This window comes from Leucopleurus acutus (genome assembly GCF_964270905.1).
Source record: "Leucopleurus acutus genome assembly, chromosome: 21".
Classification (NCBI taxonomy): domain Eukaryota; kingdom Metazoa; phylum Chordata; class Mammalia; order Artiodactyla; family Delphinidae; genus Leucopleurus; species Leucopleurus acutus.
This window is the reverse complement of record NC_139163.1, coordinates 5,544,473-5,571,018: the sequence shown is the minus strand read 5'-3', so window position 1 is coordinate 5,571,018 and position 26,546 is coordinate 5,544,473. Positions and strand designations below refer to the sequence as shown.

At 40.5% G+C, this 26,546-nt stretch overlaps 1 protein-coding gene across 1 annotated transcript in view; it reads right to left on the bottom strand.

Annotated features, from left to right (window-relative positions):
* Window positions 1-24,013, bottom strand: part of ASB5 (ankyrin repeat and SOCS box containing 5) — a gene marked incomplete at its 5' end in the record, with an annotated part of 50,812 nt that extends 26,799 nt beyond the window's left edge. The window contains one exon of the mRNA XM_082863720.1: window positions 23,665-24,013. Coding sequence (XP_082719846.1) covers window positions 23,665-24,013 — 349 coding nt within the window. The remainder of the gene's footprint in view (window positions 1-23,664) is intronic.
* Between the last annotated feature and the right edge of the window lie 2,533 nt (window positions 24,014-26,546).

The window sequence follows — 26,546 nt, the reverse complement described above, 5'->3', positions numbered from 1 at the left end:
TTTGGGGGGGTATGATGAAAAAAACTATGAGCATAATAAAAAATTCCGGTTCAATATAGTTTGAAATAATAATATATATGTCCACACAAAACACGTTTTCATGGTAGATCCTGAAACAAGATGGTAAGGGTCTTCTGTTGAGGAAAATATACCTGTCTGCATTGTCCAGGAAACTAAATTATGAGGAGTCATTCTCCTTTAGCTGTTCTTACAGGTGATTTCCACCAAACTCAAATATTTGTTAATTTTGAGAGCTAAAATCTCAAAATGTTTCAAACATCTTGTATAACGTTATAAAACATGCCCTTGAATTTGGAATATTTCAAATTATACCAAATGACGCAAACGATTTTTTAAGAGACACAAATAATCCCTGTATGTAGAAAGTAATAAAATACAATTTTAATTCAAAATACCTGAATGCTTAAGCCATGAGAGACTAGCATAAACTCTAACTACTAAGTATATTAATTCCTAGTTGTGTAATGAATGAATAAAGGTAGTGAGATGTCATTCATTCACTCATTCATTCACCCATTCATTCAATATTTATTAGGTGCCTACCAGGTGCTACTTCCTGGGGACACAAAGTGAAAAGGTGGTCACTGCCCACTTGAACCTTAAACTCTACAGAGGTATCTTAGAATTGAGTGAACCTCGATCACTACCTAAGCAGCCTTTGTATGTCTGGGAATCAAAGGCTCTTCAAGTCATGCCAAACTCAGAAATTCCCACAGCAAGGTTGCAGCAGTGCCCCTTAACTGCTAGAGATTTCCATAAATTATCTGATTTACGTGTATAACTTTCACCGACGTTTAATAAATCGTAAGTGGTAAACAGTGATTCTCAATAAAGACACGACGTTATCACAGATGGTATATTTCCATCACGAGGACTTCTGTGAAGCCCAGATCTTTGCGGAAGAGTAAGGAAAAACCAATTTTTGCTGTTGCTGTTATTCTTAACGTGGTATCTTTGAAAGCACTTGGCTAGCCTGTAAGCTATGAAATCACTGGAAAAACAGCAAAATGAAGGATACTATTGTAAAAGAAAAAATAAACAAGGAAGATCTAACCAAAGAGAGCGATTCTGTTTTTGAAAGCAGGACTCCACATTTTTCAGACCTCTGCTAAGCATATATTTAAAATAAAGTACATATTGCATTAAAAAATTCTTAATTTTTTTATCACAATACATAGGAAAAAAAGATTTTAAACTCTCATCGATGTGACTTTTTTTTTTTAACCAATTTTACTTACATCAGCAATTTATCTACATTTGATTTGATAGATGTCAGGAGAGCCACTTTCTAATGGAGCTCCTGTAACCGAGCAGGACCCTACGAGGCCTTCCCAGAACAGACCCCCACCTGTGTCCTCCACCTGCCTTTTGTCTGTAGAAAAACTTCAGTCAGAAGTTTCAGAATAAATCTAATCAGAGAAGTGAGAAAATGCAGAAAGAAAGGAAAATAGTCAAGCAAGACGAAATAATAATACTCTAGCCACTGAACAAAGTCAAGGACGTTTAGCTCTTCCTCAAGGACCGTAGATAACACTCTGAGCCATGTCCTTTGAGCTGTTTTGCAGATACTGCAACTCCCACCAGACGGAAGAAGTTAACCGCATGCTGCCCACCAGCACGTAGACCGCAGACCGGGTGGAGCCAGAAGGCTGATGATGCTGATTCCCCATTACCTCACCACCAACCAGTCAGAAGAATGTCCACGAGCTGACCACGCCCTGCTCCTTGGACACTGTAAGACTCCTCACTAACCCCTGCGGGTGGGACACACAGTCTTGAGGGCAGTAGCCCGCTGTGGCCCCCTTCCCCTGGCAAAGCAATAGAGCTGTTTCTTTCCACTTCACCCCAAACTCTGTCTCCGAGATTTAGCCCGGCACCGGTGCACAGAGGCCGGATTTCAGCAACACTCCTTGTTCCAGTATTAGTGTCTTAATTAGGAGCTTCAGCTCTGCAATCCAACTGCCAAAGCTGGTTCGTCTCCCAGTTCAGCCGAATACTAAAATTGTTACCTTGGGAAAGCTACTCACTTTCTTTGTGCCTCAATTTCCTTACATGGAAGATGGGATAGCAAGCCTACCTTGCAGGATTTCTCTGAGAATTAAATGAATTAATACATACATCAGAACAATGCCTGGTACCCAGTGAGCCCCCTATTAATGTTAGTTTTTATGGCATTATTCTTACTAGTTTATAATGTAGATATAAATGCATCGTTCATGCTTTCTTCATCAAATCTTGTCTTTCTATCTAGTGGCAAAGTTGAAAAGCAAATTCAAAACCCTCAAGTACTTCGTTTACTGGTAAACCCTACAGATATTCATGGTTCATTAGTTGTTTAGTGACTATGGTGTATATAAAACAGTTTCTGGTATACTAGATGCGACTTTGCTACCTCATAAGCAAAACAAAACAAAACAAACAACCAAACAAAGACAGCCCATGAAAATGAAGCAACAGAAAACACTGCCGAAGTAAAGTTGCAGGCTCAAAAATACATCCATCCTATGTCACAGGTGAGTCTACTGGTTGCAAAGAAAGAAACGCTCATTGATATGTAACAGACCAGCCATTTTCATGTAAAAGTCAAAAATTTAGGAAACACTAAAAATATTAGAAATGAGGAAATTTTTTAAAAGAGGAAGAAGCCACATGTTTTGAGGTAATAATATTCTGGAAGACGGCAGTCTCTCAAATATCCTTATCAACAGTCCCTTGGTTCCGGAAGGTTTTGCCAGTGGTGATGAAGCCAAGATGATCTGGACAGTCCCCAGGTTTGCCGAGTTGAACTGAATTCAGATCAAGTGGGATTTTACCTAAGTTTTTTCCTGAACAGACAAAGAACCGATGGCAGTTCTTAAATGTGCAATAATGCGCCATGACGTCCTACACTGGAAGTGCCTTAATAACTTTTAATAACTTAATAACTTTTTAATAACATTAAACATTACCCCAGGGCTTCTACCCCAGACGTTGATGTGAAACTGTGCATAAACCAACCTGTTAGTTCATCATGGCAATCCCCCCCGCAAAAATTCCCTTAGTTATGTCCGTATACGTTCATTTCCAACACCGCCACCCTGTAGTTAAAGGCCTAGCCTGAGCTACTGTACGTTATGTACTGTAATAGTCATTCCCTGTTCTGCTTACATTCATTCTGGCTATCCTTCAACCCATTTTCTCTTTATTGATCAAGTGATATGTTTGGGATCTGCTTCAAAATAGTCCCAAGGTAACTTTAGCAGCTTTGATTGTGTGCTTCTGCAAAAGCAAGGTTGTATCTCCTAATAGGATGTTATCTTTCTGCTCAATTTACGGGCCAGGATGTTACTTAAAACAGGAAACCTTACCATAAGAGATTTCTTAGAAAGATGATTTCTCACGCTAGTTTTGGTTTGCTGATATTTCACTTAAGATTTTTGCAGCTACGCTCCTGAGTGAGATTAGCCTTTGATTCTCCGTATACTGACCTTCTCAAGTTCTGGCAATGTATCAGTTAAATTTCGATCCCTCTGAATATAATATTTAGAACGAGGGAATTCTTATACCAATGGGCCCTTCCACAGTTGCGGGTTAAGAAGTCTCTGCAAGGCTGTTGTCTTCGCATGTATGTTGGGCTTGACTTTACTGTAGACTGTCTGGCTGCAGGTCTGCAGTGAGAGCTGAATGTGAAGTAGGGGAGAGCAAGGATGTACTGGAACCCAGAAGGAAACCTGGATGGTGTTTGCCTCTCATCACCTCCAACTTCCAAGATGCAGGTGACCCGAGGAGAAGCCGGTACCCTTCACCACTTGAGAGGCAGTCGGGAGGGAGCTGAACCAGCCGTGGGTCTGGATGTTGCTGGATGAGCAGTGGCCTGTGCCAGCAGCTGTGGGGCCGTGTCCACAGCAGACTTCAGAGCGTAAAGATGGTGGCTCTTCACTCTGTACGTATTTTTCTTCTGGTTGCTCCCAACCCAGAACAACAGAGGAGAGGGGATTCTGGGAAGCAGTTCAGGATAACGAAGGTGACACCGTACAGAGACGCCACAGGTAACAGGGCACTGACTCCGTGAGATGAGAGAGGCTAGTCTCTTGTTTTCTCTACTGTCATAGTTCACCTATTAGAAATATTTCTGCCTATGGTGCTTGGTAGAAGCCACTGGTAAAATCACCTACTCTTGGAGATTTTTCGGAGGAAGTTTAAAAACTAATGATTATATTAGTGATTTTCAGACTACTCAGGTTCTTTCTTTCTTAAAAAACTCAGCTTTGATAAGTCATATGTTTTAGGAAATTGTCGATTTCATCCAAATAGTCAAAATTATTGGCATGAAGTTGTTATATAACAACCACTTACAAAAGTTTCAGCAACGTCTGCTATTATGTTTTCTTTGACTCCATCTGTTGTTTATTTGTAGCTCTGTTCTGACAGAGGTATACTAGTTACTAGTTTTTCAACAGGTTGTCTTTTAGCTTGTTTATAATTTGTTGATAAAAAGTTACTTTATTAATTTCTACTTGCAGCTTTATTATTTTCTTCCTTCAGTCTGTGGAAGTTGATTTTGCTCTTTTCATAATTTTGATTGCTTGTAACCTATGAGTTACTTAAAGATATTTTCTCAGTTTCCAAACATAATGAGATTTTTTCTCATTGCATTTTGTTAATGATTTCTACATTAATTTAACTGGGAGGAATGGATGTGTTCTATATCAGAGGTCAGCAGACTATGGCTCCTGGGCCACATGTGGCCTACCATCTGTTTTGGTAAATAAAGTGTTATCGGAACAGAGCAAAACCCATTCTGTTGTACATCATCTATGTTTGCTTTGAGACTATAACTGCAGACCTGAGACTACATGGCACACAGAAACGAAAATATCTACTCTCTGATCCTCTGCAGAAAAACTTTGCCAACCTCTGGTCTGTATAATACCAGACATCTGAAATTTCTTAAGACATGCTTTATGGCCCTGTGTATGCTCAATTTTTGTAAATGTTCAAAATCTACATGAAAAGAATGTGAATTTAGAGTTCCATTTACCAATAAGAGCTACCTCTTAAATTTCTTCTATATGTTTATATAGTGAGCAGTGTTTGTCTCCTTAATCTATCAATTACTAAGATAATTCTATTAAAATGTTTTCTCTGGGCTTCCCTGGTGGCGCAGTGGTTGAGAGTCCGCCTGCCGATGCAGGGGACACGGGTTCGTGCCCTGGTCCGGGAAGATCCCACATGCCGCGGAGCGGCTGGGCCCGTGAGCCATGGCCGCTGAGCCTGCGCGTCCGGAGCCTGTGCTCCGCAACGGGAGAGGCCACAACAGTGAGGGGCCCACGTACTGCAAAATATATATATATATATATATATATATATATATTTCTCTTTCTCCTTGTAGTTATGCCAGTATTTCAATTTTCTATTTTGAACCCATTTTACTGGGTGAATACACAGACTTGTTACAGCTTCTTAGTAGATTCAACCTGTTATCATTATATGGTGGCATCCAGTAATTTTTTTTTTGCCTAAAAATCTTACTTATCTCACATTAATATAGTGACAACACTTTTATTTCCTGAGGCACATCTCTCATGATCCTTTTATTTTCAACTTTTCTGAATCCTTATGTTTTAGAAGGGCCATTCAAAAAAGTCAATCTGAAAATTATCTTTAGAGAACTCAATTTATACTTATTTAAATTACTAATAGATTTAGATTTATTTTTCCTATATTAGTTTGTATTTTGTATTTTCTCCACCTTTTCTGTAGCTTTGTTCTCCTTCTTTAGTTCTTTTGATTTGATAATTTTATAATTCTGTTTCCTGCTCTTCTCTGAAAGTTATATATTGTGTTTATTTTTTTACCATTATCTGTGCCTTAAATTTTATTCAGACTCAAGCTCAATTTTTGTGCTGAAGGTTTTAATCCATAGACTGAAGGAAGAAGAAGAAATTAAAAAATGGTAGTATGGCAATTAGAAAGAAAGAAACCTGGCATTATTCACAAATATTATGATTTTCTACTGAAAACACCCCACAGAACCTACAGATTTCTATTAGAATTAATAAGAGAGTTTAACAAAGTTTCTGGGTATAAAATTAATATACAAAAATTAATTGTAAATACAATTCATTTGTATTAATTGTACAAATTAACCTACAACGTACAGGTGGAAAATGAAAAAAACTAACAAGATACTATTTATAGTAGTAGCATAAAACAATTCAGTACCCAGGAATAAATTAAACAAAAAATATGTAAGACCTTCTCAGGGGATAATAATAAAACAGTACTGAGAGACATTAAAGAAAACGCATATAAATGGGAAAACATATCATGTTTATTCATTGGAAGGTCAAGTGTTGCCAAGATATGAATTCTCTCTCAAATCAATGACTGACAGGTTAAATGAATTCCAACAATAAACTCAACAAGTGTTCTGGGAATCACAGAAGTTGCTTCTAAAATAGATATAGCTCTACCAGGTATCAAGACATAGTGTAAAGCTGTAGAAACCAATATAATGTGGTTTAGGCCTGGGGAAACGTAACCAGTTAGAAAGCCCATGATAGGCCCTACACTTATTCAGAGTGGGTCTGCAGCAACTGTAAATCATACCATTCCAAAACTCAATTCCAAGTGGAGAACTGGAAAGGAAAGCTTTAAGAAGAGAATTCAGGAAAATACTTCTGTTATCTTGAAATACAGCAGGGTTGTAACAAATAAATTACACACAAAATATGAACCAAAATGGAAAAGATTTATAAATTTGACTATTTTTAAATTAAGAACTTCGGTTCACCAAAAGAAAAACCATAAAAAGCGAAAAGACAAGCCACAAAGGATATTTATAAGGAGCTCCTTCAAGTGTTTTTTTCATTTTCTATCTAATTGTTAGAATATAAAAATAACTCCTAAAAACCCACGAAAAAGGAGCAGATGATGCAGTTGAACAGATGGCAAAATATTTGGCAGGCACATGACAAAAGAGAAGTACAGATGGCTAATAAACATGAAAATGGCATTATTAGAGAAATGAAAATTAAACCACAAGATATCCCTACATGCTCGCTAGATCGGCAAAAATTAAGAATATTGGCAATACCAAATATTAGCAACAATGGGAAGCACCACAAATTCTTATATGCTGCTGGTTTCACTATAGATACAACCCTGTTGGAAAACAGTGTAACACTAGGTAAAAAAACGACAGATATTCATGCTGTTTGACCTGGCAGTTCCAGTCCTAGAGCTATACCAACTTATTTGTACTGGACGTTTAGAGCAATATCATTTGTAATTACTCTAACTTGGGAATGGAATTTATAGCATTGAACATGAGTGAACTTCATATATGCATAGATCAATCTTCCTATCATATCATTTAGTGAAAAAAAGCAAGTCATGAGAGAGTGTTTAGTGGATGACTCAATGCATATAAAATTTAAAAACAGACCAGGGGCTTCCCTGGTGGCGCAGTGGTTGAGAATCTGCCTGCCAATGCAGGGGACACGGGTTCGAGCCCTGGTCTGGGAAGATCCCACATGCCGCGGAGCAGCTAGGCCCGTGAGCCACAACTACTGAGCCTGTGCGTCTGGAGCTTGTGCTCCGCAACAAGACTGGCCGCGACAGTGAGAGGCCCGCGCACCGCGATGAAGAGTGGCCCCCGCTCGCCGCAACTAGAGAAAGCCCGCGCGCAGAAACGAAGACCCAACGCAGACAAAAATAAATATTAAATAAATAAATATTAAAAAAACAAAAACAGACCAAATGAAACCTTATCAATTTGGGATATATTCAGAGGAGTGAAAACCAGAAAGAAAGGCAAGAAAATGATTACAATAAAAGTTAGTCGCCCTCTCTTTGGGGACAGGGAGGGTGTTGTGGTTATAAAGGTTTACCTGGAGGGCTTCTGGGCTTCCCATGATGCTCCACTTCTTGACTTGGGTCGTGGTTAAACAGGTTTCTGCTTTACAGTCTTTTATTAAATTCTATAAATGAGTTCTGTTCATTTTTTTTCCTGATGTAGTTTATTTTTTTATTAAGAAGATGCGAATTAATAAAGATAGGGCAGTCAAAAAGATTTTAAAATAGAGGATGAGGTTAGCAGAAAACATAACACCCCAGTAAGAGATAAGGAAGCACTTGGCTCTTCTTACCCTGATGTCCTTTACTCTTGGGGCCTCCCTGCTCACCCTGACAGCCTAAATCTGCCGAACACCTGCTCTACGACTGAGGGCAGTGAGAGACTTCAGACCTTCTCCCAGATGTGCAGAGGGGTTACTGTTCGCCTCCACGGGACACACAGAGCACCCAAGATGACCCAGGGACTGTCTCTTAGCACCGAAAGTGTGCACAGTGGGGAGGATGGAACAGTGCCCAAGCGTGGCTCGAGGGCAAAACTGCCAACAGCATGTGTCAAATGACCCTGGGTGATCCTCAGAGTAAAAACGCGAAAACTCGTCTGCAAGAGTGCAGGGACTGTTCGCAAATCACTGCAGTTACACGTATTCGGTGACTCACGACAGTTGTTCTGAGCAGCTCAGGTGAGAACATTCTACGTGCTCTGGATTAAGGCAGGTGACGTCACGGGGGTGATAAATTCACAACGAGTAGCTTGGGTTCTGAGTGCTAAAAGCTTCTCTGGTACAAAAAGGATTCACCAGTAGTTAACATAACGTGAAAGAAACGCTATGTGTTTCAGAGCAAAGAGTGGACTTCAGATACCATCAACTTCTGTGATTTACGGATGGCTTCAAAGAGCTACCTTGAGTGCATCTGTAAAACACGGGTTCTCTCTTCCAACGATGCAGCTTCCACTCCAGCAGCTTTACAATTTGAGCTTCCAGATTCAGACACACACACACACGCGCGCGCGCGCGCGCACGCACACACACACACACACACACACACAGTCAATGGCTTAAAAATAAAAGGTCCCAAACCCACCGATCTTGCCCAACTCCTCCATTTTGCAGATAGAGAAGCTGAAGTTGAAGACACAAACAAACAAACTGAAGTTGAGAGAGTGTAGGGGGTGTCCTCAGAGCAACCCAGAGCGCTACCAGCAAAGCAAGACTGGAACGGAGACTGCTTCCTGCATGTGCTTTTCCAACGTGTGACATTTGCTCCTTAACCACAGGCAGACGTATCGAAACCAGTGAACATAAAATAAGGGAGGCGAAAACAGACCTAATAACCGATGGCACCTACGTCATCAGACTTTCGTCAGGATTAAATGAGGTTATAATTGTACACGTTTAGAACAGCCCCTGGCGCAGTAACCAAGAACTGGGGTAGTGTTTACTCTTCTCATAAATGACACTTTTCTTGTCCTTTCCTTCTCTTTACACACTTTGTTATCACACTGTTCTAGCTCTCCCAAATGCCAGCGTGAAGTTTTAAAAGGGCCACAAACCCATACAAGGAATGAAACTAGCAACCCGTGTTCTCCAGTCAGAGGACGACAGCTGCGGGGAGGAAAATCTGATATGCGCCACGGACAAGGGCTTAATGGCCGAACGGTTTACACGTAATGCATCTCCTCCCTGCAGTTCTAGCCACAAATAGTTTTATCACCACTAACCACATGCTCAGGGTAGGTTTAGGCGCTGGCAGCAGCTAGTTTGTTTTATCTTGACATTTGTCATGAAAAGTGAAGAGGGGGCACACTGATGTGTGTTTCTGACATGTGAACATGCTTGCAGAAGTAGGTCTTAGAGCAGAGAGCATAGGAAGTCAAGAGTCCCAGGGGTACTGGCCTCAGCCCCAAATTTGCCTGGCAAGGCGACGTCCCATACACTCAGGCAGAGCAGCCCAGTGTCCTGCGGGCAGTCTGTCCTCACCCAACTACGTCCCAATAGGAGGCCCACCCCACGCTGGGGGGCTACGGCTCTCTCTCTCCCTGTTGTTACCTTAACCCCAGAGAAGAGAGCTCCTGACACTGAAACAGACCATTCCTCCTACTGTAATCCTCTAGCTGCCCGTGTATGAGGAGCCAGTTGTGTGTATAGGCAAAAGCAAGATTTTTTAAAATTTTACTTATTTTTATTATTCCTACCACTCTGCTAACTTAAACAGGTACTAAAGAATTTGGGGTCCAGGGACTTCCCTGGTGGTCCAGTGGTTAAGACCCCGCACTCCCAATGCAGGGGGCCTGGGTTGGATCCCTGGTCAGGGAACTAGATCCCGCATGCTGCAACTAAGAGCTCGCATGCCGCAACTAAGAGCTCGCATGCCGTGACTAAGAGCCCGCATGCCACAACTAAGACCCGGTGCGGTCAAAGAAAGAAAGAAAGAAAGAATCTGGGGTCCAGGAGTAACATACAGAGTGGCTTAAAGGATGAAGAACTGAAGTCCAGAGGAATTGTTCTCAGCAGGTATTGAGAACAAGTGTTACATCAGCCAAACCCCTTCTGTAACACCTTCTAAGACTTGACAATTTCCTGGTTTGCTGTAGAGACAGAAAAAGAGCGATCCCCTGTCAGTTATAGTTCTGATATCTGGTGTCTGGTGTGTTTTCAGTTCACGATACACACTCTGAAGTACCATGTTGAGCATTCAATTTTAAATGAACAGAGAGAAAACATTTCATAATAGTTGAAGTTTGGCTCAGAGAGTTTAAAATATTAAGAATAAAGATGCACTCACTTAAAATGAGAAATCAAAAGGTAAACAACTAGCTTTCCTCACCACAAGGCGAGAGATCTTTGAGTTGATATGAAACGAAGAAGATGTGTGAAGATATTCACAGCCATTAACTATTCCTGTTAAAAAATGTACATTGAGGGTCTGTTTTATTTGGGGAGGAGGGCTAATGCCAAGGCATAAAGTTGAAAGGAATCAGAGAAAAGGGACAGTAGGTCTGATTAAGAAGAAGGAGTGGGGGCATTTGTGATAGATTTAATTTCTGGGCAGTACTGACTTTCTGTCTTCATTTGTTCTTTGAGAATTAACTCTGAGAGTCCCTCCGTTAACATTTATTCAGCATGTGGAGGGGCCACACCACTGGCCGAGGCAAGGTTAGAATTGGCAATGCCCCGGGGTAAGTGGTAGTAAGATTCATATTTTTAAATTTGAATCCCCTCACCCTCTCCCTTCCTTTTCCCCTTCTTCCTTTCTCCCTTCCTTCCTTGGATATTTACTTAGGACCCGCCACGTGCTAGGCATCTTTCCAAGCTCTGAGAGTGAAAGGAACCTCTGTCTTCACGAGACACACAAGCTGGTGACGATCTGACTTGGTGGGACAGTCAATGTTGAATCTGTTTGGGATACCACACAGATGGGGAAAAAACAGCACAGAAAGTATTAAGTAATTCTGGGTCTAGGAAGGATTATTACAAAGACTGCAACCCGCCACAGAGATAGCTCTGGAAAAAGAACACTGCTTGTTTCATAGTATAAATGAAACAAACAAAATGCTGCAAATGGTCAAGATGGGCGATGTCAGAGGCAACGTCAGAAGACCAGGGCTCATGACTCACTTTCCTCTAACTTGATCAATAACCTTGAGCAAGTCTATGTATTTAAGCCTCTGTTACCATCTCTGTAAAAGAAGCATGATACCATCTAGTAGTTTGTAGAGGTCAGTGATGAGATGAAAAGGCATCGTGTATGTGGAAAGACTTCGTGGATTACAATAAAAATATGACATTATCACTAGAAAGTGTGGGGTAGGTCGAGTCAAAGCTAGAAATAGAAAGACGCTTGCTGACCACCCCCTATTAAGTTCAATTGCCGAGAATCTGAGAAACTAAGGGTTCGCTTTATGGTAAAGAGGGTGTTTACTTTTTTCCGTTTCTCATTTTCTCCTCCTTCTACAATTATTAACCACAGAATATTTACTAGAGAAGCAACACAGATGTACCTCAATTTAAGAAAATGTAGTACATAAAAATGTATATTTACAAAATGAATTGATTATTTCCAAAGGAACTCCTTTAAGTAACAAGTTTACATGATCATATAAAAATTCAGTACTTTACCAAAAGCTGTTTTATACACAATGTATGAAGCAAAACTGTGCACGTATTCTGGTGTATATACATTTGACTGGTGTTTTAGCAAGTTGTAAACATAGCTTTAAAAGCTCCTAAGATTTGGCTGTTTTGAAAAATAGCATATCTTATAGAATATTTTAATTTCTGATATTACAACACGGAGCTGGATTTCTATCACCTCATAAAACGAATGGCCAGTATTCTATCTGCAGCATTATTCCTTAAGAGTCTACCGAAGACTACGCTAGTCTGAGCTACCTTCCGAAAATCTGGGGGAATCGTCACTTACTGCTGTGATCTCAGAAATGCTACTTTCCGGTTTGTGAAGTCACCGTAAGACATTCTGATTTGAGCAGGTTCCTTGTGCATCACCATGTTCCTGCCAAGCTTTCAGTAGTAAAGCTGGTTTCTGACTTGCGCTTGAGCTTGGTCATGGACACTGCAGGAGGGACGCTAGCCTGAGACCTGCCAACGAACAGCCTTAATATTCCTGTTCCCCCGTGGTACTATATACAGCTTAATGGTCTCATGCTGAAGAAAGAAGACACGATCATTATTTGTGATTTACTATTCTCTTAGTAGCGGCTTAGTCAGCTTCAGATAATCCTTGCCGTGGCCCAATAAAGAAGCAAGGGTTCCTTAAAAGTTCTTGGAGGGCTATTTTGCAAACCTGTGCCTAGGTTCCCAGATAATTTAAAATACTGATAGACTTTGAGGTTATTCAATGATTCTATGATATGATTCTGCATCCTCTTCCCAGATATAGTCCGCTTATTTTTTTTTTTTTAAGAAAAAGGGTTTTTTCCCCTCTTTCTTCATAAGAAAAAAAAAACACTTTTTTGTAAGATATGTCCAGTGAAAAACTATGTTTTGCTTGCTTCCTGGAGAGACCAGCTGGCAGAAAAAAAGCAGAGAAAATAAAGGAAAAAAGCCAAATCCCTCAACAGGCTGGCTCAGCTCTTCACTGTTAGTGCTGTCAGTATTGGTTTTTGTCTTCCCTTTTCAAAAAGCTGCCAGGGATTAAGAGAAAAAAATAAAAGGGTGAGGAGGACAGTTTGGCGGAGGAAGTTAACATCCCGGGCTTTGCGATGTTGGAGGTTAAGAAGCTTCAGCCCTTTCTCTGGTGGCCACGATAACAGAGCAGCCGGAAGTGTGCTGTTCCATGCCACTGTCACACGCCATGACACACTCATCATAAAGCCCTTCCAGAAAAGCCCAGGCTTTCTACAGTATACTCATAACCAGGTACCTGACCAGTTTGCCCAGGAAAACATTTCTGTCCAAAGAATTTCTGGCAAGAGGAGTTTCTTAGACAGAGTAATATGATGGTAGAAAAAATGTGTGCAAGTCATTTAAAACCCCGTGCTGGAGCTTCCCTCGTGGCGCAGTGGTTGAGAGTCCGCCTGCCGATGTAGGGGACGCTGGTTCGTGCCCCGGTCCGGGAGGATCCCACATGCAGCGGAGCGGCTGGGCCCGTGAGCCATGGCCGCTGAGCCTGCGCGTCCGGAGCCTGTGCTCCGCAATGGGAGAGGCCGCAACAGTGAGAGGCCCGTGTACCTCAAAAAACAAAACAAAACAAAACAAAACAAACGCCGTGCTGTGAACTGGCCCACCCACGTAGCATCCCCTCCAGGTCCTCGGCATCCTAACCAAGCCTGCTATCTCCCTTTGCTCCGATCCCAGGTGATGGCTCAGAAAATCTTTTTTGTGAAGCCTGTCAGAGAAAAATGTCTGAATCACAAGAATATCTTGAGTCTTAAAGACACAGAACCAACTTCTCATTTTTTGCTTGTATTTAGGGGAAATTTTGCATATTAAATAGTTAAAATTCTGTTTGGAAGGGGCCAGCAGACAAATCCCGTGGACGGCACAGAGACCTGGGGAGCCTGAGGCTTGATTTTGTCAAGGCCGCTGGTCACACCATGTGAAAGACCAGTGGTGGGAGAGCCACGTGGTTGAGAGAAAAATCTCAGGAGCCAGTTGGATTTGGCTTGAAATTCTATGCCTCTCGTTGCTAACTGAAAACAGTTGACAACTTAACTTAAACTTTCACTGGGCTCCGGCTTGCTGCTCTTAAATTGACATTTAAATAAAACCAACCACATAAGTTCTGAAATCATACACCTGAAGAGCCAGCATGACGCTGGGACAGAACACTTACTTGTCCTAGGGTGATTACCTGCTTACGGCGACTGTTTAGCAAATATAACATGATAATTCCACCATCTTTTCTTATCGATGCTTCTCTGTGTTACTAAATTGTGGGAACTTTTGAACTGTTTTGAAAAATTTTTTTAAGTACAATATAAAGAATTAACATTCATGGGGCCAGACACTGTGGCATGTGGTTTAGGTAATACACTATATCCCGTATAAAATTTACGGTAACCCTCTGAAATAAATATCATTATGTCCATTTTAGTGATGAAGAAACTGAGGCTAGACTTTAAACAACTTTCCTAAGACCACACATCTCGAAAGTGCCATGATAGAAAAATTTATATGTGACTAAATCGCTATGTTACCAGCAGTGTGATTTACGCAGGGGTCTTTTATTCATTCCACAAATATTTGCTGAGTTTCTTCAATATTCAAGGCATTGTTTTTCCTATTTGCCATTTCAGTTATTTCAAGGACCAATTGACTTTTCGCTTAGTAAATTATAATTTCCTTCTCTAGAATAACAGCAGTTTCCCCCTGTAGTCCTGTTACAATTCAACATCCAAGTTTTTGGCAGGAATCAAGTTTGCCTTATGAGCTTTAGATAATTACAAACTTTTTTTCTCCTTCCAGTTAAATACTTTGTCTTTTGAAAATCTTATTTTTTTTTAAATAATCAAAGTATTCATTATAATGCTATAGAATCAGGCTTTTGCTCATGTGTGTGCTTTTAAAAATTAAACTTCAGATGATTACAAAAGTCGCAATCATTGAATCTAATTAACTTTCATAAACAAAAATCATTTAAAAAATATTTTCGTTACTTCCAATGGACCCTAAATCTGAGCTTACTTAAACAGATTTCCCTTTCTTTCACATTCCTGGAATGTCACACCAATTAGATACGCAAGCATCGTTTTAGGACTTAATATTCACTATACAGGAGATAGTCTCTCCAACGCCAACCAGTCTCATTTTGTTGATTTCTTTGAAAAATGGTAAGTAGCCCTAAAACTTCACTCCTCTACTAGATTTCACTGGATGAGCAGTTTCATCATAACTACAGGGAAAAGACACAGAGATAAATGCTCAAATTTTCCTTTAGCTCCTTTTCTTTTAGTTCTTGGAGAGTCACTATGAAGAAGCATTCATTCCCTTCCCAGACTCAACAGATCTGTGATTTTAGGTATTTGAACTCTAAAGGAACTGGCTCTTTTCTTTGTCCTAATTCCCCATCCTGGATCATGGCTCACGAGGGAAATAAGACACCAAGCTTTCTGAAATTCAGAAATTCCTTCGGGGCATCATTTCGTTCTATAAATTACTACTTTCTCTTGATGGATGCGGGGAATCATCATTTCTCTGGTGAAGGAGGTCGAGTTTGGAAAACAGAAGTGGCTCATCAATCTTCCAGCGGTTAATCAAAGATGTGTGGGGTTCTTCCTGAGGAATTCACTCACAGCGTCATCAGGACTTACATGCTCATTACTTAACTGCTATCACAGTGTGTTGAGAACTCTTTAGAGGAAGAACGGCATCCTTTAGCACTTTGGCAGCAGACGACCTGCCTCGATCAACTAACGAGGAACGTTCGAGGAGCAGAGTTTCAACGCACAGGCCTTAACTTTAATTGCATCATTGTCAGTTTTCATTTAAATCAAGCTGCACACTTGAGGACGGAGATGACCTGGTGTTTCTATTTAAGAACATCAATGGCATTTCCGTATTGAATTTCAGTTTGTTTGTACTCTGCCCATAGTTTAAGACCATGAGCCTTCTGGAAAGAGTTTATGTATTTCTGAATGCTTCTATTTTGCTCAGTAAGTAATGGTGACATGGAAATTTTAGCTGCTCGCATGGAGACAGATTTGCCTTTGTGCCATCTGACATAGTTATGTCCATTCCTGACGGGCCCCAAATGTTTGCTGTTGTTCTAATCCCTAGGAAAGAATGTGGAACGGATATTCAGTTATGACTCATTTTACAGGGTGGTTAGGGTCTGTAAAGATGCATGTAACTCACATAATATTTTAAATAAACTGGGACAGTTTAGTTTTAAACATTTTCTTCTTCTTTTCTTTAAGGAAAAATGTCTCTTGAAGTCCAACGTCCGAAGATTCACGGAAGTAGAGTTGTTCTGTTCAGGAAGGGAAAGGGGGCCCATGGGAACTTGTCCCCAGGCACCGCCCTAGTCTCTCAGTCCCTGAGGCTCTTCTAGAAAACTCCTAAGTCTACTTAGCGGACAGATTTTTAAAATCTCATCCCACAGTAGCCAATGAAGAATTACAGGATTGAGAGAAGAGACCCTTCTAATATATGTCCTCTTCAACCTAAATTTCACAGAATGGACTGGCTTAATTACGGGCCACCTGGAAGAGCTAACAATTTAACAATTTATGAGACTCTGTAAGCCTCTCCTTCCCTGAGCTGATGTTCTTGGGGCACTTCCAGTCTCAAAAGCCAGTGGTCTGCTTTGTAGCGTTGCTGTGAGAGGGCTGGAAAGAATGAATGATTTGTTCTTTATGCAGCTGGTAAAGAAGAAATGCCAAAAGTTCCACAAAGCCTGTAACCAAACACTTTCTTTTTTAAAAAAAATCTATTGGAGGGTGAATTTGGAGGAAGAGGCATTCCAAATAACCCCCCTGCTTTCATTGACATGGTCCATGTGTTACTGGGGATAAACTTTCCTCTCTCTTCCCCAGGTTAGAAAATGAGCTTAATGTGCTGAGATTGAAGCCAGAATCCAAGGAGCTGCCATGGAGCCACCCTGAGGATGTGCACAGCCGACTCAGCGCCCAGGAGGTATTCGACCTTCTCTGAGATGTAGTTCACGGAACACATGTAATGACATGTTGACTCATTACACACAGGATTTTGTAAAATACTCATGGTGGCACTGATTTTCATCATTACCTAGTGACTCTTTCTTGTAGGCTGAATCCAGTAAAGGCATTAGAAAACTCTTAATAGAACCCTTTACTTTGGATGTGTGATTTGAGAACATGTGTATTTGTTTTTCACTTTGGCACCAACCATCTGTCTCTGTCTCCTCACCTAACATTTATCCTTTAACATTTGCCCCCATGAGCCACGGTTGTTCAGTTCCACAACTAAAAGTTCTCTTTTTCTTTAGAGTCAGCTTGGTTTCATCCACACTTGTACATAACCAGATATGTTCTGCCTTTGAAGTTTCACCTTGAGCTCCACCTTCTCTCAGGAAGGGCCTGATACTTCCAACGGACCTTCTTAGAGAACATTCATTGCAGAACTTCACTGTGTTCAATTTAGCACCTTATGAATTTCTACTTGCTTGCTGTTTGCTTGTTTTATATGTGCAAGGTTTGGCTCCGCTGACCCAAGTCTCCTGTTACTCAAAAAGCAACTCATATACTATATATGGTAACTATTTGCATGTACACCCACATATATACACATATACGTATCCGTCCGTGTAGCACATAATATTGTGCCAGGAACAGAGTAGGTATCCAAGTGTTTACTGAACTGAATTAAATTCAAAATTGTATCAGTTATGTCAATTAATAAGAAAAGCAGCTTATTTTAACAATTTACCACCTTCTGAAAAAGACAGCAAATTGGAAAGCAGAGACCTAGTTTTCATCCTTTAACTGTCCTCATTATATAAAAATTTGAGAGTTGACTATAACAATGTCACCTATATATAAACTTCATTTTGAAATTGTTCCCCAGAATACTTGTCATCCTTCGAAAGGCTTAGTGGATAAGCAATGAGCACACTTGCTCTTTCCTAAGAAAACAAATTCTTAGAAATGATAATAATAGTAGATTGAGCGATGGAAAGAACAGAGAGTAACAATGGGGAACAGGGGAGCTTTCAAGCATTATGACTAAGGACACATGCACGATTGTGGGAGAGAATATGCATGGGCTTAGCACAGCGTTTATTTAACTGGTGAGCCCCAGGCAGAGCTCTTCTTATCTGCACACTTGCTCTTCCGTGCTCCCCGAGCACCCCTTCCACTTTGTATAATAGCACTCACCATGCTTTAAATCACTTGATTTCCTCTCTCTGTCTCTCCCACTAGACTATACACATCTTTAGGAGAGGGACTGTGGTTTCTTTGTATATTTTATCCTTCATGCCTAGCACAGGCCTTTGACATAGAAGACACACAAGTAAAAGGTACGGGAAGAATAGCCCTAGGAAAACTCATCCCTCCTAAGCTATCATGAGCTATGCCGAGTTCTTTAATTCCCAAACTCCATGCATTTCTCCAAATATACAGGAAGAGGAACAATATTAATACATTAAACTATGACAAAGTCTTTTGTAAACTTGGAAAGTTTGTTCCCAGATTCCTGTTCTAATTCACAGTATTATAATGGTTCCTTCCAAAAAAAGTGCTCTGGCGTTTCCAAAAAATAGCAGAACATGGGCAGAATTAAAGTCTCTTAAAATGTTTTTTGGTAGCACTTTTGATTATAATGTCGTGTCTGTTGTGATAGAAGAGCAGTTCCATTGATTCCAGTTATTCTCAGGTGGTGTTTTTCTACCTAAGTATAGAAAATGTGTGCCCAAACTCTCACATCTTCAAGGTATTTTTACACCTTTATACAATGAACAGCATGAAAGAAGTCATTCTACAGGTTGGCTTGAAGTGTGTCATTGCTGAGATTCTGAGAAATGTTCCCAACATAACTAACCTCATAGACAACCAACATGGTAGCACCAAAAATCATATGAAACAAGTTGTTCCTTGGGCACAGGTATAATGGATATGACTGCTGCACTTGCTGGCGTCTGCTGTAAAGTTAAATTCTTAAAGCTGTTTTTAAACCTGGGGTGGACTTTACCGATGGAGAAAGAATATTACATCATACAAAATTCTAGCTGCTTTTCCTACCCAGGTTACACTATTCTCTGGAATGACAAGTCCTTTTGCCGTTTGACTAGTGGTGCACGTTTACCCCATATCCTATTTCCAAGTGTCAACAACAGACTCACCAAAAAACAAACAAAGCATGCTCAATGGCAGCCCTGAAATCAAATTTATGAAATCACAAGCACAAATATTCTACCAGATGATTCTACATACATTCTGTAGTCTATATAAAGCCTCAACCCTGAAAGGAGCACCCAAAGAGGTTGGGTGTCCCTAGATTGTTTCTCAAGCAGCCTCACAGAGACATTACCTCGATGAATTTTCCACCCTCTAACATTTGGCCCATGGCCTTGCAGGCTTGGAAACCTGATCTGTCAGCAAAGCTGGAGCAAAATCACATCTCAGAGGTGGACTTACAACTCAAAGAGCACAGAGCACTAAAGAGTGATGTCAAGATGCAAACATAGTAATTTACAGCGAGAACCATAAATGTCAGATGGACTGAAACACTCCAGGGGCAAAAGCCAGCACATTCTCTCTCTGTGGACAGACGCGGATGGAGAGCCAAGTCATAACCAGAATGTCGCTTGGTGATAAAAAGGTGGAACAAAGGGAATAAACAGTAAATAAATCAAGGGCAAGGCTGGAATTCAGATTCTAGTTCTATGACTTCCTGATTCACACTGACATTTCACACTAGAGACAGGTGACCCACCAGACTCACCAAGCCGCTGAAGACCCAGCTCTCTGGGGTGGCAGAGGCTGGGAACTGCAGGCTCGCCTGGGTGGGTAATTCATCTTTCTGAATGACAGGCTTTTCCTTTGTTATAACTAATTCTGGGAGACCCTAAGGTAACATTTACTCTCTCTGCCAATGCTATTTAAGGTATCATCAGATTCATTCTTTTTCCTTTTCTCCTTTTTATTTATTTTTTGTTGTCATCCTTTCTTTTCTATCCACACCACCACCACCACCAAACAAGTGTAGGTCCTCATCTCTTTATGAGGGGCACGGGCCTAACTGGTCTACCTACTTCAAACCTGTCCCACTGCCCAACTCCAAAGATCACTACTATATAAATCAACCTTAAATTAGCGTTTTGTACGTGTCTCTTCCCATTTTCCTACCTTCACTCATACCAAACACTCTCAGTGACTCCTACTGCCTTCGAAGTTGAGTTTGAATTGCTTGGCCTGATGTTCAAATTCTTTCATATCTGTGCCCAATTTATTACCATTTTTCTACTGCATGAAACTTCGACTCCAGTCAAATCTACTGTCTCTTAATATCCTAGGTGCACTCCAACTCCTGCCTCTGCTCATTCCTGGGTTCCTGGGGTCAACTCAAGATCTTTCTCCTCCATAAAAATGTCTCTGAAGGTCCAAATCTGAAACTGACCTTTCCAGTCTTTAGGTTCATTTGGTATTTAGTGTATCTGGAAAGTAAGTATTATATGTAGATATACCATCTCCTCAACTAGAATAACCTACTTACAGTTGGGAACAATACATTTTCCCTTTTTTATATCCTGTTTCTTCAATGCCTCCATACCAGGGGTGCTCAGTAAACAGGTGCTTAGAACTGACCTTGTCCACATGTAGGTAAAACTACTGAACTCTCCTCAGAGCCTAAGATAGAACTTGAAAGGTATGACCCTTAGCAGAGGAGGGGAGCTCTCTCTCCAAGTGTCCGTGGGTTACTAGTGGCACATGGCTTCTTCCAAGCCCTTGGAGTGATATCAGAAGATCCGTGTTCTCCCCTGCATCTTCCCCTGCTCTCCGTACTGTCTGATGTTACAGCTGGAGACACCGTTCCACTCGTTAGTCTCACTCAGCCTCAAAGTCAAGTGTTAGCTTTAAACACAGACTAGACCTCTGCTATGTGGACACTATCACCAGGACACTTAACAGCAAGAACCATACAGGGAGACAGATACACAGAAAATCCTATCGAGCCCCTTCAATACGATGGCAGAGTTAATAAAGGGATGAAAAGGCAGATTTCTAAGGTTTATAGGCATAGCAAAGGGATCGAGAAGGGAACAGTCTTAAGCGATTTTAGTTACCATGTTGCTTTTCAGTATTCTTGTTGTGTAATCATACCTTGGTCTCAAGCCTGATTGGAAAGTGCATTAAGAAAGCTCATTCCATATTTGTCTAATACAATGAGCTGATTTGCAACCGTATCTGGGAAGACAGAGTTCCTTTTATTTCATACCAAAGCACTACAGCTCATGGGGAGGACATCCAGAAAGTTGTCAACAGGGTCTTCCGTGATTATGAAAGACGTGAAAATACACACATCATCTCCTATTTCATGGATTTTGGCAGCTCCACATCAGAAATGTTGGGGAATGATCTGGCTAAGTCTTGAAAGTAGGAATGAGAAACCTAATTCAGAATGGAATGAAGGTGATAATTCTTGAAAGCAGGAATGAGAAACCTAATTCAGAATGGAATGAAGGTGATAATCTCTGCTAGGAAGGAGGAAATTGCTAGATTAAACAAAGATAATTAAGCCTGATAAATCATAAACAAAATAAAAATAAGTTTAGTAGTAGTAAATAAAAGAAAAAGCTATGTTAAAATAGAGAAAGTAATAATTTCCTAGGCAAGGAAGAATTAATTCTTAGAGGTAGACCAAGAAAGAGCTTGTAAGGTTCCTGACTGTCCTCCTAATATTAAAATAAAATTGGAGACGAACTATGCTTACACTGAATAAAAATTATAATAATATATTGTATTGTTTAGTATATAGACTAATGCAAGCTATAGGGAGGGAGAATTTTGTTAAACAGATACAAAATTAAAAATAACAGAAAACAAACATTTGAAAACTCTATGTTCCCCATTTTTATTCCCAGGAAAAGTATTTTCTATTAGTGAGTGTGGATTTCTTTCTCTCCTTTTTGGGATATAATCCTAGAGCTCTAATATATCTTAACACAGACTCATAAAAGTAGGCGGGAACATGGAAGCCATTTCACATATTCCCATGACCTCCCAGCATGAGCACACTGAGATCAGGCTAAAGAGGGGACAAGTATTTCTTTATATTTGTAAATAAGTACAAAAGGAGACTCCAAAGCTTCCTCTAAAACCCTTGTCAATCCACCAAAAATGGTGGATTTGTAGCCAATACTTCAGTTTTTATGCACGGCAATTCTCACAATACGTAGATGAGATTTGAGTATGAGGTAATGAGCTATGGGCTGCCCGTGACAGTAAACTTTCTCCCCTTATGATCGCATAGCCTATTTAGTCTTATATCTAAAAATACGGGTTTAAAAAATTAAAATATGGATTTTGTTTTAAAATCTAGTCTCCTATGTTTGCTGGTTTCTAAACAACAAAATATTCCATTTACCAACACGGTGTATGCCACAGTTAAATAGTTATACCTGGTCTGAAGCAGAGCTGGTGGGTGAAGGATTAAATATTGTCTATTTCTCTAGATCCCATCTTCCTTGTGAGAGTTTCATCCTGGCATTTAGATTAAGTTCCTCACTTTGCATAAGAACAAAATCTTCCTCAGGAAAAATGTACTCTCCTTATCTATCTCATACACCAAAAAAGATTTTCTACCTTTATTCAACTTTCCATGTTATCTACAGAGTCGCCTAGATTTTAAAATAAGTTATTCCACACATTGAAAAATGTAGAAAAACAGATTTTAAGAAGGCCAGCTTTCTACTCTAAGCGTTCTTTTTTTTAAAAAAAATAAATTACACTCTCTAATTATGTGATAGTGTATTTTGATTCTGAAAATTAAAGTTACTTTAGAGGTATGTAGGGCTGTAAAATGTGCATGCTTGCCTGATGATTTTCAAACCAGAAATTAATCAAAGGCTCTAAGAAATTAAAATGTCAACTTGAAGCCCATCCTAAGAATTGCTTTTATTATACAGAATATCCGTGCAATAGAATGGAAGTGGTTTTGCAGCCTTTCAGGTTGAGGGTCAAAATGATCATTTCTCATTTAGTCTCACACTTTAATTTCTTGTAGGAAGCATGATGGATGTACTTGGTTGCAAACATGTTAACATTTGTTAATTCATGTTCCTATCCTCATATAATCAATTTTTTTACAAATTGAGCAAAGGCAACAACAATTCCATCAGGAAAACATATGCCATAAATCTTAATATTCACCACATTGTGCTTTACTTTATAATGAAGCGGTTAACCTTGGTCAAATAAAAATTGCGAGAAACCAATAAAACCTTCAAATCTTCTCTTATAACAATTATTTTTCCATATAACTAAAGACTTGATTTAAAAAATTATAAAATCTCAGGTATATTAAAGGACAGTTGAAGTGCAATCAGTAACTGAAGCCTGTGAATGCATGGCTTGGCACATGAAATGTTAAAAGTTAGAAAATGTTTATGAATAGGAAAATATTGATATATATTTAAAACTATGCTTCCGTGAGGCTATTCTGCAATGATGCCTTGATTTCATTAACCCAGAAAAAGTAATTTTCTTTTTTATGAGGACATGAAGGGAGTTAAATATTTCCCGCAATGAGAAGTTGGCAGAATAGTCGCTCTGAAGCGGTCCCTAAGGGAAACATGGGATGTTTTCTTGGACTGTGCGTGCAAGATAAAGTCAACACGAAACATGAGCGCAGGCCGTGAACATACCTTGTCCTTGGGTTACTCCGTAAAATTCAGCCGCTATCCGGGCCGCCTCCTTGCGGTTGCCTTTCACTATGTAGAAGTGACTGAGGATGGCGAGGCTGATTTTCACAAAGAGCTTGAAACAGAACAGCGAGAGGATGGTGAAGTAGACGTTAGAGAGCTGCTGAGCGAAGGGCCGGCTTTCTTCGACCACCGACATCGCTGCACCAGCCCGGCTGCTGCCGCCCTCGGTCAGATCCAAGTCCCGAATGTGCCTGGCTCCGGTCCGGGATGCTCCTGGACAGCTGGTCCTGAGGAAGGAAAATAGCAGCTGGTAACGATGCCTCCAGCTCAAAATATTTATACCGTCCATAAAAGTGCTTCGCACACGGCTATTGGTCTGACACTATTCCGCGGGGGCAATGGCAACACGTGCCGCTTCCCGACACTCCTGACTTTCCGTGCTGGCTACAAAATGACATCCCGCCCCCCGCCCTGAAATTCAGAATCAGGTACTGAAATTTATATACAGATTGTTGTTTCCCTTTGTGGGGGGGGGGTCAGTGTCAGCGGCACTCTGAAGACTTTGCGTAAAAGGGGTTCCGGTGTTAATGTAAGTGCTCTTCATAATATCAAGGAAAAATTAAGCCCATCAATTCAAACCTTGAAAATGGTCGTATTGGTAGGCCATGAGCTAAATTACCAAATAGTCCAAGACTTGATGGTTTAATGATCACTCATCAAATTCGCCAAATTGTGGCTTCCACCGTTGTCAGGAAAAATAAAATGTGTAAGTGGATAGACTGGAAAGTCACAGGCTCATAACCTTAGAGTGTTTATTCATCCACTGAACACTTTTTTAAGCACCTGCTATATGTCAGGTATTTTGCTGGATGCTGGCAGACCAATCCCTGCCACAAGGATCTCAGAGTCTAGAGGAGGAAACAACCATAAAATAAATACAAGTGAGGACAGGGTAGCACAGAGGAAGGGCCTAATCCTGGTAGCGAAGAGTCCAGAAAGGCTTCCTGGAGGACATAAAATATCCAGAGAATTTCAAGTAAATGTAAGTATTTCATCTTGACTCTCCCAAACCAAGCAAAACAATATATGTTTTAGCCCCATAATCTTTGTTAAACCCGATCTGATGTAGTTTAGAAATGAGGTGCAACTGTTTATAAGGGCATCCTTAGGCAAGCTATCTGTTTAGAAGAGAAATCGAGTAAGTTATTTAAGAACAATAATGTAGAGTGACAGACAGTATTTTGGCATTTAAGCCAACAAGAATACGCCAAGATACAAAATGACATATTATACAGGGGGCTTGTTTATACATATATATGACCAGGCTTGGGGCCTGTTAATTGTCGTACTGCTTCCCGATTCTTCCGAGAAGTTCCGGAATCACAAATAATAACAAAAACATAAGAAAACAGAAGTGGCTTTTCTGGGAATAAAGGAGCATATCAGTGATTGGTCATAGTGGTCAGTGCTGCATGCTTTTCATGCCGTGTTTCTTGCACTGATTTATATGAAACATCCCTAAGACAAAGGAGGTATTGCTGTAAAGTAAACGTGTCAGATAAAGCAGGCTTCTTCTTTCCCCAGTGACTGCGTGGTTCCCAGAAAAATAAATTAGATAAAATAAAATATTAGAAAGCAGTCACTGCCCTCTTTCTGGAAATGCCCCTTGGTCTTGTTCTCACAGGCAGAGAACTAGACTAAGCAGCTATCCACTGGCTCCAGTGTGCCATTTCACATGTGCTTTGGGAAGCAATGAAAGTGCACTGCAGGGCTTCCGTGGTGGTGCAGTGGTTGGGAGTCCGCCTGCCGATGCAGGGGACACGGGTTCGTGCCCCGGTCCGGGAGGATCCCGCATGCCGTGGAGCGGCTGGGCCCGTGAGCCATGGCCGCTGAGCCTGTGCGTCTGGAGCCTGTGCTCCACGGCCAGAGGGGCCACAACAGTGGGAGGCCTGCGTACCACACACACACACAAAATGCACTGCAGAGTATAGAAGACGAAGTAACTAAATGTGAGATTGTGTTAGTTAAGTGACTGGAGGAGATGACCCTCCAGTTAGTCTTTCCCCAGGCGTGGTGATGCATGAGTACGCACCAGAGAGGCATGCCCCGTGGACAGCTGGACCATCACAATACTCTGAGTCACTGCACCCACATCCAGTTCAGTGCTTTAGAATCAGAAATAAAACCCACCTAAGTCATGCCTCAGTGTCTTCTAAGGTTTCACTCTTTCCTCTCTACCAGTAAGAGCTATTATAATTATCTCCACATCAGCTCATCAGGGGACTGGATTCTTTTGGGTTGAGGAACACTTTTATTTCAATAAGGCTGCTATCATTGGAGCAGTAAGTTTAACTCCTTATACTTTTACTAGTAGAAAAATACTGCTCTCCAATATTTAGGATTTTATGTCAAGATGTCACGCTTTGTTTTAATGAGTTCCTTGATTCCCCACCTCTGTTTCTTTCGTTAGCACAAACTCTCCCTTGGCAACGTTTACCATCTCTAGTTCTAGTATCACTAAATAAAAATTAAGGCTAAATAAAATAACATAGTAAGTGAACTCATCAAATATAAACTAGATGCTGTATTTTTCACATTATAGACCCTTCCACGCAACATCATAAGTTATTTTATTAATATTTAAAAGACACATGAAAAATATTATGCACCTATTTTCCTGGCATTTGTGTTTTCTTAAAAAATAAAATATTGATTAGTAATTTAAGGGATTTATTGAGATAAATACTTTTATCATTTACCATGTTGAGAGGATGTGGTAGAGTGATTTGGTGATTAGCCAGTATATCCCAACTGATCTTGTTAGTTTTGATCAATCAAACCAAAGTTGAGCTCAACAGTTTTGTTACTAGAATGGGCGATGT